At 39.7% G+C, this 18570-nt stretch overlaps 1 protein-coding gene across 5 annotated transcripts in view; it reads right to left on the reverse strand.

Annotated features, from left to right (window-relative positions):
- Positions 1-767: 767 nt before the first annotated feature.
- Rcbtb2 (RCC1 and BTB domain containing protein 2) overlaps positions 768-18570 on the reverse strand; it is a 42816-nt gene continuing 25013 nt past the window's right edge. For 4 of the 5 annotated variants that reach the window (XM_020170855.2, XM_074043391.1, XM_020170857.2 and 1 more), the window contains 8 exons: positions 18077-18235; positions 17832-17939; positions 15897-16039; positions 9908-10098; positions 9262-9388; positions 7044-7183; positions 6266-6396; positions 768-1689 (listed from right to left, as the gene is read on the reverse strand). In XM_020170855.2, coding sequence (XP_020026444.1) covers positions 1549-1689; positions 6266-6396; positions 7044-7183; positions 9262-9388; positions 9908-10098; positions 15897-16039; positions 17832-17939; positions 18077-18235 — 1140 coding nt within the window. In that variant the 3' untranslated portion in view covers positions 768-1548. Of the gene's footprint in view, positions 1690-6265; positions 6397-7043; positions 7184-9261; positions 9389-9907; positions 10099-15896; positions 16040-17831; positions 17940-18076; positions 18236-18570 lie in introns of those variants that run through there. The other variant, XM_074043393.1, reaches the window with a different exon arrangement.

Raw genomic sequence — 18570 nt, forward strand, 5'->3', positions numbered from 1 at the left:
GGAAAGGCTGTTGATAGTGGGGAAGTAGTGCATGTGTGGGGATCAGGTAAGTGGCCAATCTCTGTACCTGCCTCTAGGTTTTGTTGTGAACTTAAAACTACTCTAAAAAAAATTATGCCTTAAAAAAAAGTAATGTCATCAATAAAGAGCAATCAAAGGCAATAATATGAATAGTAATTGGGTTGCTTATAAACCATTTGTGTTTTAGTGTAGGCTTACCTATGAGACCTTATCTGAATAGCTACTTTAAGACACAAATGTATGCTGGGTATGGTGGCTCATGCCTGTCATCCCAGCTATATGGCAAGCATAAACAGGAGGACTGAGGTCGAAGCCAGTCTGAGCATAAACATATTCAAACAATATCTAAAGCAAAAAAAAGCTGGTGTGCACGGGTCAAGCGGTAGAGCGCCTGCCTCGCAAGTACAAGACCCTGAGTTCAACCACACTACCACCAATAAAGCAATAAATATATATATGAGACAGGTTGATATTTTATAATTTGACTGCTTCTTAGTGATTAGAAAAAACATTTATCTGCAAATAAGCACTTTATTATCAAATAGTTGGGCATCAGAACAAGATTTCTAATTCTAAAAAGGTTTTATTTATATAACATCGTACTATGAGATATAAACTAGAATAATCTGACACTACAACCCATTCCAGTTTCTCTTTTGCAATCAGGTAACTTGTTTTGATCCCAAAATGTTTTTCTCATTGTGAAATACATTAATTCTTTTCATCTAGTATAATTATACTAGTGCCAAGGTAAGAGACCTGTTTTATTGTGACATAAAAATTAACTATAAGAAAAACAATTATTTTTACTTACAGAGGCAAATTCCCTGTTAACACAAAAGCAAAAGACTTTATGCAATTATGTAAAGCAGATGAGCCCAAAAATAACATTCATTCAAAGATAATACTTCATAGTTGATAATCCCATATGAGAAATGAATGACTCAGAGTAAACAGAAAATTAAAATCAGCCCTTCGGCCTTTGACAATTTAATTGCTAAGGCCTTTTGTGAATTCTAATTAAGCTCTAAGTTAGTCACTATTTCTCAGAATTATGGTACTAAAAGAACATGAACCCCAGTAATTACAGATGTTATAATTTATTTTGTACAACTTATTCCTTCATCTTGTATTCCATCCATAAAGCTGTTCTCAGGACATCCTTAAGGTGTATAATTAATTGAGTGCCTACTATATCCAAGGCACTGTGCTGGCAGCTGAAAATAAGACATTTTCATTTTTTTCCTTCTCAGTGCTTTCTATGTAAACTTCAGATTTAGGCAGATGGAGAAGACCACCTACCATCCTTTCGATAGAACACAAGAAGTCAGCCAGATGTAGCTTATCATAAAGGCTGTTCATTGAGGAGCTTTACTGCAGGGGAAATACATGGTTGAAGAACTCCTTTCCCAGACTGAAGGTGTGGCTCAAGTGGTAGAGAGCCTGCTTTGTAAGCACAAAGCCCTGAATTCAAACCCTGTCCCACCAAAAAGGAAAAAAAAAAAAAAACCTTCCCACAGGTGGGGATCAATTTTTAAAGGCTCCAACTCTGCTGGCTTTGCTGATGAAGTTCTTCAGGAGATCATGATCCATTTCTGCAAAGCCTGAAGTTTGTGTCACTACAGTCAGGTGGTTTATGCAAAACCTGAAGCAGAATTCTTCTAAATCCTAGAACAACAATAACAACAGTTTAACAAACTCAGTCTCCCAACACAATGCAACATGGCATGAGAATTCCTCAAACAAGGAAAAGGATTTGAGAGCCGATAAAAGAAATGGTAGCACAGCAATGTCTGAAGAACAGTTATAAAAACTATATAACTAACATGAATTCATGCTTGTAAAAATGCAAATAACAAAGTAAAATGTTCACGTTCCTTCAACCAGTGCAAAGAGTCTGGCTTTTTCTTCCCCGAAAGAGGCATGTGTTTGAATTCTGCAGTACCTTTTTTGAGTTGAGTGACAGAACTTGTATTGTTCATTCCACATTCATTATTTGTTAAAAAGCACTACATTCCCTTTTATGGTCCCTGGGACACTAAATTTTTCCACCTGAAAAGAGTTTGTAGAAGAAAAGGGATAAGCCATAAAAAATAGTAATGCTGGGAAATTGCTTCCCTTAAATCATTACCAGGCCACTGCTGTTTTTCCTTTGCAAGAAGATAAAGAATGGGATGAATGAATCCCACTACATATACCTTCAATAATCTTAGCTGGGGAGTAGCTCTGCAGTACAGTGTGTGTTTAGCACGTGGAAGGTGCTGGGTTCAATCCCCAGCACCCAAATTACATGTGTATATATATAAAAATGTATGTATATGCATACATATATATATATCTTTGTATGTATATGTATATACGTGTGTATGCAACATTTATTTTTGCAGTGCTAGGGAGTGACTTAAGGCCTTGTGCATGCTAGGCAGGCGCTCTACCCCTGCTACACTCCCAACCCACCAGATGCAGTTTTTGCCCTGGGGAAAAGTAAGGCCAGCTGGCTGAGACCCCTGATAAGCCTCAGAACCAGACTCAACACAAGGTGCTCCTTATCATGGTCCATTTTTAAAGCTTCTTCTTTATGTTGCTGAAGATAATTTATATAAAAATTAATAATAATAAAGCCTCAAATAACTTCCAAGCAATTATATATACACATCACACACTAGGCTTTTCTTTAGATATGTATAAACCATAGCAAATGCTGATGATGCAAACTAGATTGAAATTAGCAATAAAATAGAAAAGAGAAAAGTTATTGCTGATAGCATGACAATGTACACACAAACTGCAGTACATTCCCTTTTTTTTTTTTTTTTTTCATTTTTCTTTTATTATTCATATGTGCATACAAGGCTTGGTTTATTTCTCCCCCCTGCCCCCACCCCCTCCCTTACCACCCACTCCACCCCCTCCCGCTCCCCCCCTCAATACCCAGCAGAAACTATTTTGCCCTTATCTCTAATTTTGTTGTAGAGAGAGTATAAGCAATAATAGGAAGGAACAAGGGGTTTTGCTGGTTAAGATAAGGATAGCTATACAGGGCATTGACTCACATTGATTTCCTGTGCGTGGGTGTTACCTTCTAGGTTAATTCTTTTTGATCTAACCTTTTCTCTAGTTCCTGGTCTCCTTTTCCTATTGGCCTCAGTTGCTTTAAGGTATCTGCTTTAGTTTCTCTGCATTAAGGGCAACAAATGCTAGCTAGTTTTTTAGGTGTCTTACCTATCCTCACCCCTCCCTTGTGTGCTCTCGTTTTATCATGTGCTCATAGTCCAATCCCCTTGTTGTGTTTGCCCTTGATCTAATGTCCACATATGAGGGAGAACATACGATTTTTGGTCTTTTGAGCCAGGCTAACCTCACTCAGAATGATGTTCTCCAATTCCATCCATTTACCAGCGAATGATAACATTTCGTTCTTCTTCATGGCTGCATAAAATTCCATTGTGTATAGATACCACATTTTCTTAATCCATTCGTCAGTGCTGGGGCATCTTGGCTGTTTCCATAACTTGGCTATTGTGAATAGTGCCGCAATAAACATGGATGTGCAGGTGCCTCTGGAGTAACAGTCTTTTGGGTATATCCCCAAGAGTGGTATTGCTGGATCAAATGGTAGATCGATGTCCAGCTTTTTAAGTAGCCTCCAAATTTTTTTCCAGAGTGGTTGTACTAGTCTACATTCCCACCAACAGTGTAAGAGGGTTCCTTTTTCCCCGCATCCTCGCCAACACCTGTTGTTGGTGGTGTTGCTGATGATGGCTATTCTAACAGGGGTGAGGTGGAATCTTAGTGTGGTTTTAATTTGCATTTCCTTTATTGCTAGAGATGGTGAGCATTTTTTCATGTGTTTTCTGGCCATTTGAATTTCTTCTTTTGAGAAAGTTCTGTTTAGTTCACCTGCCCATTTCTTTATTGGTTCATTAGTTTTGGGAGAATTTAGTTTTTTAAGTTCCCTGTATATTCTGGTTATCAGTCCTTTGTCTGATGTATAGTTGGCAAATATTTTCTCCCACTCTGTGGGTGTTCTCTTCAGTTTAGAGACCATTTCTTTTGATGAACAGAAGCTTTTTAGTTTTATGAGGTCCCATTTATCTATGCTATCTCTTAGTTGCTGTGCTGCTGGGGTTTCATTAAGAAAGTTCTTACCTATACCTACTAACTCCAGAGTATTTCCTACTCTTTCTTGTATCAACTTAAGAGTTTGGGGTCTGATATTAAGATCCTTGATCCATTTTGAGTTAATCTTGGTATAGGGTGATATACATGGATCTAGTTTCAGTTTTTTGCAGACTGCTAACCAGTTTTCCCAGCAGTTTTTGTTGAAGAGGCTGCTATTTCTCCATCGTATATTTTTAGCTCCTTTGTCAAAGATAAGTTGCTTATAGTTGTGTGGCTTCATATCTGGATCCTCTATTCTGTTCCACTGGTCTTCATGTCTGTTTTTGTGCCAGTACCATGATGTTTTTATTATTATTGCTTTGTAATATAGTTTGAAGTCAGGTATTGTGATACCTCCTGCATTGTTCTTTTGACTGAGTATTGCCTTGGCTATAAGAAAAGAAACAAACTACTAAAGGAAAATTTAACTATTTCATCCCTGAACACAGACAGCAGGCTATTCAGGTCACATTGGCAGGGAAGCCATCAATGGTAACGGAAAATTCACATAACCCGCTGATGTCTCTGTATATTAGGACACATAAAAATGTGCTTCACTGAATATGCTGATATCCCAGTATTCAAGCTTCATCCTATTGCTGTTGAAACTGCTTGCCAAGGTCCCCTATGGCATTCTCACTGCCATCTCCACTAGTCAGCTATCTGTCCTCACCTTGGCCCGTGAAGCAGCATCCAATATGGCTGAGGACTCATCCTTTCCTAGCTTCCAGGACAGCGGCTCCTTGTTTGTCACATGCCCTACCATGTGTTCTTTTTAATCTCCTTTGCTGGTATCCTGTTTTACCTTGACCTCTAATACTGAGTGCCCCAGAGTTGATCCTCAAACCTGTCTGTTCATGACCCAGTCTCACAGCTTTCCCTACAATTTTCTCTCAACTCCAAATTGGTTTATGCAACTTGCATACTAGGCATGTTCTGGATGTTTAACAGACATCACGTATTTATCATGTTCAAAACCAAATTCCTAGCATTTTACCCAAAATGCTGCTCCCTATTTCAACATAATTTCATCCTTTCAGTTACTCAGGCCAAAACCTTGACATTATCCTTAAGTTTTTTTTTTTTCTTTCTTCTTCCTTACCCCATATCCAGTCCATCAGCAAATTTACTGTCTCTGCCTTGAAAATACATTCACAATCCAACCACTTTTCACCACCCCCACGCTGATGACTTACTTGTACCAACTCACCCTTGCCACTGCTGGATCGCACAGCTTCCCTCACTGACTTCCCCCCTTCACAACTCCAGCCCCTGCCAGTGAGATTCAAGGTGGGCAAGGGATTCTTTATTTTAAGGTAGAATGAAAAGAGTCAACTTCAAGTATTCAGAAATACAAAAATATATACATAATGTGAACTAGAAAAAAAAATCAGAAGTTGCGGCACGGAAGTTGTGATGTTCTCAGGTTGATGAGTCATTTCCTTCCTCATACTTTTTGTATTTCCTCCATTTTCTTTAATAAGCAAATTATTGTTCACATAAGCAGAAAAAGGTTATTACCTTTTCCTACTAAAATGTCCCTGGTTTTTGACCAAAGAAGAGGATATCCTCATACCAAAAGGAAATTGACTACAAGAAGTTATAGCCTGTTTCCTAAAGATTTAGCACTAAAGTAGGTTTTCTTTATTATCATAACAATATATGGTTATTGTAGAAAGTTCAGAAAAACAAGCAAAGAGAAGGAAATAAAAATCATCCATAGTCACAAGGATAACCATGACAGGGGAAAACTTACACTTGTTTTCATTTACACATTTATTTATTTCCCATTTATTCTTTGGTTTATTTATGTTGTAGTCAAACTGCTCATATTTTCTTTTCCTTTTTCAGTTATTGTAGAAAACTTGCTTCATTATATCTTATAGACATAATCTTTTGAAATCAGGTCTATCAATCCTTAATAATCTCTGCCTTGATGTCCTCCCTGACATCATATAGTCACTTAATTTTTTCTAGTATTTTTGTTTCTTTTGATATCACATCTTTGATCTACCTAGAGGTATTCTGTTTTAGCTTAAGTCATGTAGAAGGTCCCCTTCTTGGAAGGTTTCTTTCTTCTTACCTGAGCGTCGTATTTCACAGCAGCTGAGAGCAGAGCGATGGCATTCTCCTCACAGATTCCTTGCTTGATAGTTTGTTGGCAGAGTTTTTTCAAACGATTTTCTCTATAAAATGTAGCCAAATCCAGCAATCCTGGTAGAAAGAAGTGCTTAGGGGCGAGGGCACATTTCAAGCATCCTGAATGAAACTCATGCTAACAATCATGCTCCCTGATGTGCTGTGTAAACAGACTTAGCTGATTTACACTTGAGTGCAGCTTTCCCTAAAATGGTAGCAAAGTCAGCAAACACATACACAGATCACAAGCTGCTGAAAAACAGGAGCAAAGGGAAAATGGCTTTAGTAATTTTTCCTAGCTAAAAAACAAGAACAAGCCAGGTGCTGGTAGCTCATGCCTAGCTACCTGGGAGGCTCAGATAAGGGGGATCACAGTTCAAGGCCAGCCCAGGCAAATAGTTTGAGAGACCCAATCTCCAAAATAATCACAAGCAAAATGAACTGTGGCTTAAGTGGTAGAGGCCTTGTTTTGCAAACACAGAGCCATGAGTTCAAACCCATCTCCCTGTGAATTATCTTCTCCCAGGTCAGGCCCATCATATCCTGGGTTTCATCCCCTGTACTCTCCCCACCCTCAAAACAAAAATGTTTGAGTTTAACACACAAAAAATAACTTTTTATGTGAATACGCTCAGAGTGATTTTCTTTTAGGCTCTAGAGAAACCATCTGCCAGTGGTTACTCAACATTCTGCCAATTTCTCAATGAAACGCTGGCCATTACCTACTGCCTCCTCTGGAGGAAGGCTGATGTTGTCTGTGTATAAGTATTCCAGAAAAGCTCTATATACAGGATATGAAAATTCACTCATTTCTACAATATCATCCTCGTTGTCTTCCAGTGAAGAACGAAAATGCTCACACCTGAAGGGAGAAAGAAAGTAAGTTTGATCCTGAGCACACCCATCTCTTGAAGTCATACACCATCCCCTCTGCTACAGTTTGGATGCTCAAAGGCCCCAAAGGCTTGGTCCTGGGGTGGCAGCACCATGATGTGATGGAACCTTTAAGAGGCAGGGTAGTTGGGAAGTACATGCACTGCTCCCTGGCCTGTGAAGAAAGCACTTTTACCTCACTGGGCACTCTTGCCATGATATGCCGCCTTACAACAATGCGGCCCATCAAGTATGGACTGGAACCCCCAAAACTGTGAACCAAAATAAACCTTTTTGACTGAGGGTGTAGCTCACTGGTACAGTACATGCTTAACATGTGTGAGGCCCTTAATGCAATCTCCAATACCAACTAAATAAATAGCCCTTTTGTTTGTCAATTATTTTGCTATAGTGACGGAGAGCTGACTAACACAACATCCTTGCCTCATCTCCTCATTTTCTCTGCTGGCCTGAAATTTTCAGTCCTTATTTGACAAGGCTGCAAATGCAAACTGCTAGTACTGTGGGTGTTCTGGCAGCTGCCACTGAGGCCACATTGGTGTAGGACCCTGGCATCTTTCTCACAACACAGCTACTGATCAGCAGGTACAGCAATCAGTAAGGTTTACTTGTATAAATCTGAGTAATTTTGATTCTTCACTCCATTATGGATTGAACTGTGTCCCCTAAAAGTTCCAATATTCAAGTCCTAACCCCCCGGAGTTAATAAAGTTAAGATGAGTCATTGTAGTGGGCCCTAATCCAGTATTACTGGTGTCCTTATAAAAAACGGGAAATTTGGGCACAGACACAGACAGACAGAATATCATATGATGATGTGAGGTAAGCTGCCACATGCCTAGGAATGCCAGAGACTCTCACGAACCATCAGAAGCTAGACAAGGCCCAGGGCAAATCCTTCCTCCTAGCTTCAGAAGAAAACCATACTTGTGACACCTTGACTTAGACTTCCAGTCTCCTAAACTGTAAAAGAGTATTTTTCTATTGTTTAAGCCACCCTGTGTAGAACTTTGTCACAGCAAACTAGCTACCCCCTCCTTTATGGTGAGAGTGAATGAATGTGCACAGCTTGATCTTATGAAAGAGGAACTTGAGGCTGAAATGCCATATTGGGTTTGTGATTCACTGAAAGAGGATTTAAATATGTATTACACAACAACATAGTGAATTTCAAAATCATCCGTTAAGAGGAAAGAGCCAGACACAAAAGAATGCATACTGCATCCTTTCATTTATATAAACTTCTAGAAAATGCTAAGTAATCTATGGTAACAGAAAGATCACTGGCTGCCCAGGTTGGGGTGAGAGAACTACACTGTGCCTGGATGTGGGGCAGTGGTTTCATGGATGTGTACAAGTGTCAAAACTCATCCAACAGCACACTTGAAATAGATGCCACTCACTGCTCACAAATTAAACAACAAATGTGATTTTAAAAACTTTTATGTTAGCATCATCCAGTCTTTTTTGGTCTGGAAAAGTCTGGCCTTCTCTTTTCTAAAGCATCTGAAAATTAAGGATCTCACAGCTGACTGAGGAAAGTGACTACCTTGGGCTGAGCTCAGTCTCCAGGCAGGGAAGATAATTAATATCAAAGTCCTGGACAAAGTTTTCAAAGCACAGAACTCATTCACCAAGTGGCAGGTGGCTGCTCTCTAATGCCAAGGGGGACAGGGCATTTTCCAAACCCTCTAAGGAATGTCCACAAGGTCTGCTCCCCCACCACATACTCAGCACTTGTCTCTCACCAACCTGCAATACTTCTTCTTCTTTGTTTTTTTTTTTTGGTGGGACTGACGTTTGAACTTAGGGCTTTGTGCTTGCACAGCAGGAGCTCTATCACTCAAGCCACACCTCCAATCCTGCATTATTTCTTGCTTCCCTTATCACGTTTCCCCTGACTGTACTGTGGGCTCACAAGCACAAAAAGAGGCTTGCCACACTTTTTCATAAATACTGAAGTGCCCAGCCAAGTCCCTTGGACACAGGAATTAAACTGTTGAATGAATGGGTTGATCTGAATTCTCAAAATAAGCGACCCCTTACCTAATTTTGAGAAGGACTTTGTGTGCATAAATATATTTTCCATCAACCAGAAACTTGAGGTCTGCAGTGTCCGGGTTGTCAAATTCCCTCTTCAGTGACTCAGCCACAGTGAGATGATCATCAGGTTCTAAGAGAGCAACACAAATGCTTCTAGGCTCAGCCACAGATACATGAAATACAGGCCAGGAGGCGGCCTTGCTCCTGGACACTCATGAAATACTGATTCCCCAAGATAACTGACCAACCAAGCAATCATTTTTCCCCCAAATATGGATTCAGAGCTGCCATCCATAAAGACAAAAACATCTCACACAGCTGCTTATGTATCGAGCCAAACAAAGTCTCAAACTGCCTCACTAATTCTGAATGAAATTTTAGAATGTTCAAGTAAATGTTCTAGTTAAAAAAGAAAAGATAGCTTCCTAATAAAAATAAAACACAGTCAAATAAAATTACTTTTAATCTGGTATTGGCATTGATTCCTGATAGTTTTAAGAAAATTTATCAACTTAGTTCCCTTTCACAGGAGCCCAAGAAGGAAAATGAATTTGGATCCTTCACCCAATGAGTCCTGATATGAAAATAAAAGCACCTAATTCTCTTCCTACTTTTCAGACCATGCCCCAAATGGACAGGGACCACTCACCCACGGAGAGAAGACGCCAGGTGACAGCAGGGGTGGCAAAGCACGCAAACACATCATCGGTGCAGGAGAAGTGGGTGAGGTGAGGGAGGATCACCGACTGGCTCCGGCACTGGCCCCACATGTACACGTGCCCGCCCTGCGTCTTAGCAGCAGACGTGTGGGCAGAGTGACAGGCTGCAATCTCTATGATCCTAAGTTCACCAGCAAATACCAAGGAAACACAATAAGCAAGAAAAAAATGAATTGGTCTCTCCTTCCCCTAGGTGTAACTGATTTGAGGGCATCATAAACTTAACTGACAGAAGGAGACAGGCCTGAGGAGAGAAACCTCATCTTCTAAATTTCCAGCCATCAAACACTGGAGCCACACTTCAATGGCACTTATAATTCATGAAGATCTATTTGTTACCAGCAGGCCTATAAAAATACGCACCATCCCATTTTGAAAATCAAGTACCACCCAAGTCAAGTAGACATCCAAAGGAAAAAGATGATTTAATTTTTGTTCTTAAAACATTACTAATTGAAGTAGGTAATGAAGACAGACTATCTTAAATCAGGATCAATAAATACTTTAATCAAAACTTTGCCAATTTGAGCTCAGGGTGTATCTCAGTAGTAGAGCTCATGCCTAGCATGTATATGGCTTTAGGTTCAGGCCTTGGCACCAATAAATAAATAAATAAACTTCACCTATTTTAAGGTTAAAGAGAATGTGCTAAAAGTCATTCCAACTCCTACTGCACACCATAAATTCAGTAGGTTTTTCTGTTTTGTTTTCTTTTTGCTTCTGTTTTTGTTTTGCAATGCTCAGGATGAAACCCAGGGCCTTGTGCATGCTAAGCAAATACCCTACTACTGAGGGCAATACCTCAGTATAATAACCTACTACTACACCCCCAGCCCAATAGTTCTCTTCACTGGACTGCACCAGCTGGAGCCAGATAGCAGTTTCCTGGGCTCACTCAGTGCCAGCATGAGTGTGTAAGTTCATGATTGACAGGGATGTAGCTCTGAGAACACTTCCTAATGGAAAACACTGTTCTGTTGATACGGACACAGTTACTTTTCTGTAAGAATAAACCACCATTCAGACTCAAAGATAGTAAATTCTTCCTTTAACTTTAAGTGAGGTCCCCATCTCAGTTTTGAGAATAGCTTTTGACATCTCCCTTCTCACTTGCTACTTTCTTCAGAACAGCTAGTTCCCAAGCAACATGACTCTTTCTTTACAATGCCCCTAACTGGACAACAACAGCCTTCCTGGTCTCCTGGCCTCAGACTTTCTCTTCCCTCAAGCCAAATGGCACCAAGCTGGTAGGTTAACAATCCTTAGATACCACTCTCACCAGGACTTTGAGACCTGCTGTGGCTTCCCATTGGATAAAATCAAGACATGGGGTGTTAAGGTGTCCTGGACTTGGTTTCCACCTCGGTGCTGCCTTCCCTCAAGTCACTTTGGTCCTCACACCATGTGTTCTGACAAGCAGATATACTCACTCACTGCTCTTCAATGTCTTCATTCATGGTTACAGTGTTTGTTCAGGAATGTTCCCGGTTTCCTCTACAAACTCTGCTCAAGTTCACCTGAGCTCTTGTAGCACCTTCTTTCCACACCATTCCAACCTGGCCTTGATTTCTTTTCAGGTATATAAAGTTCACCTGTTTGGTTAGATTACAAGCTCCTGCCAGGCTGGATCACTGGCTTGTTTTCTCTCTCTAAGCACACAACACAATGTCTTTCTAAATGTCTTAGTAATACTCAGCAACCCAGAGCAACTCAGCAACTCAGTGGGTTGGGCAACACCCAGTGACCAAGGGCTAGCAGTGGAAGGAACGGACATCCTTCCCTGCCTCCTTGATCAGAGGCTTCCCAATTAGAGGGAGATTGCTCATCACACAATCTGGAGTGTCATGCTGGGTCACCTCACAAAGCTGGCACATTGTTTCTGGCCACCCAAGCAATTTCACTGATTTCTTGGAGGACAGCTCTCAGCTCTTGAAAACCAAGTAATGGAGGAGAAGAGGCCATGAAGGACTAACTGGGCTGTCACTCAAAACTAGGTTTGATTCCCAACCCCACCATAGGCTGAAGGGCATTGGGAATATCACTTAGCCTCTGGAGATCTCAGTTCATCACACAGCAGGGCTGGCATGAGAATTAAATGATAAAATATCAAGTGCCAAGCACACAATCTGCTATACAAATAGGAGCATAATAAAAGTTTTCTTAATAGTGTCAAAGGACAAAATTTCAATAATTTTGTTAAATGATCTTAATTGGCTTTATTTTCAATTCTAGAGTAAGTATGGACTTATAAAGGATGTTGGGCTCATAGACACAGAAGGGCTAAAGAAGGCAGAAAGAAAAAAAAAGGCAAAAAGGGGATTGGTCACTTCAGTTACTTTATAAAAAGGAGAACCAGGAAACAAAACAATGAGAAAATAACTGGTTGGTTGACATCAGGGTACTTCAGGTTATCTTTTCTGTATTAAGAGGAACATCACCATTATGTCAATTGAATGGGCCAGTTTGAGGAATTTGACTATTATCTCTCTAATCCAGATTTCTCAGAAGGTTTGATAAACAGCTTAACTTCAGCTTACTGAAAGAAAATTTAGCATGGGTGACACCATTTTGATTTTTAGTCTGGTCTGCTGGGTCCCAGTGTAAAAGCTTAGTCCAAAACACAATGACCTTCTGTAGTTGTTACTTAACACTATCACTACTCAGCATTTTAAGTGACAAACGCCTCTCTTAAGTAGAGATTATGTATTTCAAATGAGCAATTAAAATTAGTATTCTTCCCTACATGAGTCCTTTTCTGATATTTCCATGGCTGGGCAGTCAACTGACTCCAAACTCTATTCTAGTGCTCTGTGAAGGAGACTTGCCCAGTGGGAAAATGGTCCAAACTATTTAGCTTCCCAATATGCACACTCTTCAAAAAATAAGGAGAAGGAAGTAGAAGAAATTCATCTATTCAAAGGAAAGAACGTCAAGTGCTCCTGTTCTACTTCACTGACAAGCCTTCTACATCACAGCAACCGTGAGAGCAGTAGCATAGTCCTCTGGGGAGGCCTGAGGCCGCAGCAGTTTGTAGAAGGCAAGTGACTTATAGTCTTATGATCAGTTTTATCATTTTTTTTATATCTCTCCCATATTTTAAGTTTTATCATCTTTTTTAAAGAAAGAAAAAGGTGGGAGAAGGCAAAGTACAGGTCGCCATCATCTCAGAGCCTTGTGGTGTGGAGAAAATGAATGAGGTACCTAGCAGCTTGGGACCCAAGCCACTGACACAGAACTGTGCCTGTACATTGGGTCATGGTTTTTAAAACTGATTTCAAGCTGGGCGCTGGTGGCTGGTGGCTCACAACAGTAATCCTAGCTACTCAGAAGGCAGAGATCAGGAGGATCTACAATAGAATGATCCATTAACAACCATGTAACTATATGGCTGTGAAGTACTAGAAAGGACAAAGCAGACAGTAAGAATAAAAGTAGACACAGGAAAAAGGGAGCAGGGCAGAAGGCAATTTGTAAAGAGGAATAATGGAGAAGAAACAGCAATAATCAAAAGACCTACTATGATGATGCCTAATCCTGGCTTTGTAATAGCCTAGAGTATTTCCGATTACCTTGAGAAGTCATAGAGTTCTCAAATATTCAAGGCAAGACTAGTTTTATATTAATTTAATTAAAATATTCTTTAATGAATCTTCAAGAACAAAGATACAAATGCCGGCCAATCAAATGCCAAGGTATTGAAACTTTGGATAGATTGGGAATGACTAATTAGGTTAGAAAACAATCATTTAAATTACTGAAATTGCTTTTATGTCAAATTCGAGTAAATTTTTATAAATATATTTCCTGTCTGGGAAAGATTTAAAAGTTTTCCTTTGGTTGTTTGAACAAAGAATCCAATGTAAACAGATTTTTCCTTTTCACTTTGGTGAGCTGGCACCTAAGAACTGAAGACTCTCTCCAGCCCGCCCCAAATTCAATCGTATTCCTAATTAGTTAGGCTTCCCCCTTCATGGCCCCCAGGAGAGTCAGAAGGAAGGCTCCTGGGAGAGAAGTCATGACCCGTGTGCGAGTCACAGGAAAGGGCAGGGAGGTGCAGAACAAGTCCTAGCACAGACCACAAATTCCTTCCTTGCCACCTGCCTGTGACCAAGACCCAACTGCCACTGTACAAGTGCAGAAATTACCAAGCTTGGAAAACTGAGAAACATAGGATTATTTTACTACTTTAACCCCAAACCTGTTGCTATGAGAAAAAATGAAATGGTTAGAAATTTAGGGTTTAGTTTTTGCTTGTTTACAAGGATGTTGTTCGAAACAACATCCGTGATGCATCCGTATTCACAATGTTTATGTGGACAACGGCAAGTGTACCAATACATATAACTAGGTCTCTCTTTTTCACACTTAGAGTTCAAAAACAACTGCAGTTTAAAAAGACAGAAAGGCAACAGATAACTCTCAGTCACTTTCATTCCTTGCTTCTCTGCTTGCTGTTCTTTCCTTCACAATCTGTCCCAGCATGAACCAGTGAGAAGACCTGGACTTTCATTCTGGACCAGGACTAAAGGGACAATGTGAGCAAGTCACCAGTGGGCAAGGACAGCAGACTCTATGAGCCACACAGGTGAGCTTCAGTAGGTAAGTGCAAATGCACCATGATAGGTGACACAGTGACACATAAATCATTGTTTTACTGTCCATGCTGCTACCTTCATTTGACACTTTAACACTGTTGTTCTGGTAAATACTGTGTGTCCCCACCCACTGGCATGGTGGTCCTGAGGAATTTGTGGTTATACAAATCCTCAAGACTGTCCCTTCCCCTTCTTCCTGAGTAGCTCTGAATATCTGTTCCAGTTAAGCAAATGACAGGGCCACAGGCATCTACTTGCACCAGCTCTTCCTTCCACTACCTCCCCTGCTTTCCAGTTCTTAAGGGATCAAGGGTCTTATTCTACGACTTTTGGTAGAAAAAAGAGAAACAGTTTTTAGACCTATTTAACACAAGTTCACGATGTGCAAATTAAAATTAGGTGGCAAATGACAATTTGGTTCTTCACTTTTATTGTTACATATTCCAACAGAAAAATACAAAAGAATTGCATCTACGTGCCAGCTAATCTATTTACCCATATATTTATTTTTCAATCAAGTATAATAAAAAAATGAGTATGAGAAATACAAATAAGAACAGCAATACTAATCTCTATAATGGCTACAAGCCTAGTTTAAAGGAAAATGTTTTTGCTCCATACTACTGTGTCAAGAAACGATAAGTGAAGGGCTAGGGACATAGCCCAAGTGGTGGAGCATGCTCGGGACCCTAGAATCAATCCCCAGGACCACAAAAAATAACCAAAAGAAATAAACAAACAAAAATGATAAATGAAAAGACAGTAATAAGGTCACATCTGAGAAATCCAGTTCTCTTTCAAAAATACTAGGATAATTTGGAAACTACTTCCAGATGTGTCATTTACCACAACCTTGTAAACAAGCACAAAACTAAACCCTAATTTTCTAATTATTTCACTCTTTAGGTTGGGGGTTAAAGTAATAAAACAATCCTAGACTTCAACTGGCAAATTTTGTAAGTAGCTGAGGTTTTGGCTATATACCCCATTCAAGGTACTACCATTTTCCCACAGAAGACAGACCAACTGTTGTCAATTTCCCTTTTATTATGAAAAACAAAAAACAAAGAGAGGGAAAAAGGTAACTTGTGAGAAAGAAAAAGAATTCAGGATAACTGTTACAAGTTTAGTCCCTGTAGTTCATACACAGTAGCTACTGGAGGAGTAGATGAAAAGATATTTAACATACAGCCCACTTCCCCAACAACTCACAAGCCAACTTTTAAAAAACAGCAGTAAAGTCTCCATACTTTTATATCATGAATTCTAAGTCCTCTTTAATCACTCAAGACCACAGGGATTGTTTTGAAAATGCACACGTTACCTGTCCTTTTCCACAGTGACAGGAGTAGGATAGGACTGGTTGCTTTTATTACCAGTGCCCAACTGGCCATAAGAATTTGCTCCCCAAGCATACACTTGACCTTCTTCTGTTAATACTAATGTGTGTGCATAGCCACAGGCAACCTGGAAGGACAAAAAACAAATCCTCTCAGGCCTGCAAATAGAAGGAAATGTTTCACTACTTTCACAAAGTAGGTTAAGAATCAAAAATGAAAAGGAGGAGGAGGCAGACTGTCCATAAAGGCAAACATTAAGTTAAGCAGTGCCCAGCTGTGCTGGCATAGGCCCTGCAAGTGACCAGAGTCCTGCAGCCTGCTCAGCTGCCATTCCACATCCCTGTGGCATTCTTCACGCTCACAGAAACCCAGGTTGTGAGCTGAGTGCAAGAAGTAGACATTTTTTTCTTCTGATTATTAAACATGCTCCGTGTGGAAAACGGAGAAAAGTATAAATGTGAAAGTACTCACAAGATCGGGGGTTTGGTTTTTTCTTTTTCTATTTATGTATAGACAGAGATATGCACCTATAATTTTTAATGATATATACACAGTTCTGTACCTTGGTTTTGTTTTGTTTTTTATTTAACATTACAGATAGCACTTTCCTCTGTCATAAAAAACTTTGTAAACAACATTCTGCCATATCACTTAGCATAACTTATCTAATGATTAACTTATTGTTTCATTAGTAAATTATGCTATACCTATCATTTTTATTAAAGGTATCTCTATTTTTGCTATCACTCCTTAACTAATTCTTTCTTGAGTGTTTATTTTTTCCTAAGATTTTTAAAATTATAATTATTAATGCATATTAATTGCACATATTAATGGATTTCACTGTGACTTCTTAACTAATTCTATTGATTTTCTCTTCAGTACCTCAGGACAATTTCCTAAGACTAGAATTATAGGTGTGAAGATTTTTGAGGCTTCTAGAATGCACTGTCAAAGATTCTTTAGGAACCTTACAGAAACTCTCTGAACAGCTACACCTTCATTCAGGGAAAGAGCAGCTAAACTCAACTTGCTAAGAAAACTGAGTTTTTATTTTTTTTTCTCTTGACATTATTTTATTTATTTATTTATTTTTAATGTTTCTCTAGTTCCTGGTCCCCTTCTCTTATTGGCCTCAAAAACTGAGTTTTCTTTTTTTTTTTTAATTGTTTTATTATTCATGTGTGCATACAAAGCTTGGGTCATTTCTCCCCCCTCCCCCAAACCCCTCCCTTACCACCCACTCCGACCCCTCCCTCTCCCCCCAACCCCCTCGATACCCGGCAGAAACTATTTTGCCCTTATCTCTAATTTTGTTGAAGAGAGAGTATAAGCAATAATAGGAAGGAACAAGGGTTTTTGCTAGTTGAGATAAGGATAGCTATACAGGGAGTTGACTCACATTAATTTCCTGTGCATGTGTGTTACCTTCTAGGTTAATTCTTTTTGATCTAACCTTTTCTCTAGTTCCTGCTCCCCTTCTCCTATTGGCCTCAGTTGCTTTTAAGGTATCTGCTTTAGTTTCTCTGAGTTGAGGGCAACAAATGCTAGCTAATTTTTTAGGTGTTTTACCTATCCTCACCTCTCCCTTGTGTGCTCTCGCTTTTATCATGTGCTCAAAGTCCAATCCCATTGTTGTGTTTGCCCTTGATCTAATGTCCACATATGAGGGAGAACATACGATTTTTGGTCTTTTGGGCCAGGCTAACCTCACTCAGAATGATGTTCTCCAATTCCATCCATTTACCAGCGAATGATAACATTTCGTTCTTCTTCATGGCTGCATAAAATTCCATTGTGTATAGATACCACATTTTCTTGATCCATTTGTTAGTAGTGGGGCAAAACTGAATTTTTAGTACACTGATGTCTTTGCTACTGAAGACTTTAAAACACACACACACCAACACTGGACGTACCCGCTGGACACGAATGCCTTGCAGAGCTGCCACTCTACAGGGGGTTGGCTGGTTGCCACTGCTGCCCAGGCCCAGCTGTCCGTTCCCACTGTAACCCCATACATAGACCTAGGAGGAGATGAAAAACTCAGTGCTCAGGAAAGACAGCCAGCAATTCAGTTCTGTTATGAGAAATATGCCATGCTCATATGACAGTGATGTGCAGAAAAAAAATAAATAAATAAACTATGAAACAGCCTTCCTACCTCCCCAGTGTCCACGACTGCCATAGAGCACATCTGCCCACAAGCTATGTTCACAACCATTTTATTCTGTAAGCAGCCAGTGACTCTTCGAGGAATGGGCTGATTAGCTGTGGATCCAGATCCTACTTGCCCAGAGTTATTATAACCCCAGGCAAATACCTATTTGAAAGAAAAGTGTGATAAATGAAACACATCCATTTCCAAAGTGTCTCACTGGACACTGACGAATTACAGCACCTCGTCCTTCCTCTCAAAGGGCTTCAGCACCACAATCCTCACAATATAGGCAGGGAAGTTTCTATGAAAGTCATTCTTCCACAAGGCATTGCTTTTTAATATTAAAGTATTGGTATTATCTATACAAAAGTAATAATTACTATCAAATATCATGTAACACAAAAATATCTACTTAGCCTGAGCCACCTTTTTCAACATTTTCGGATTTTTCTTTTTGTAAATAATCTCTTTGGTATAGCACTATAGAGGGAATGACA

The sequence above is a fragment of the Castor canadensis genome, chromosome 10 (genome assembly GCF_047511655.1).
Source record: "Castor canadensis chromosome 10, mCasCan1.hap1v2, whole genome shotgun sequence".
NCBI lineage: Eukaryota > Metazoa > Chordata > Mammalia > Rodentia > Castoridae > Castor > Castor canadensis.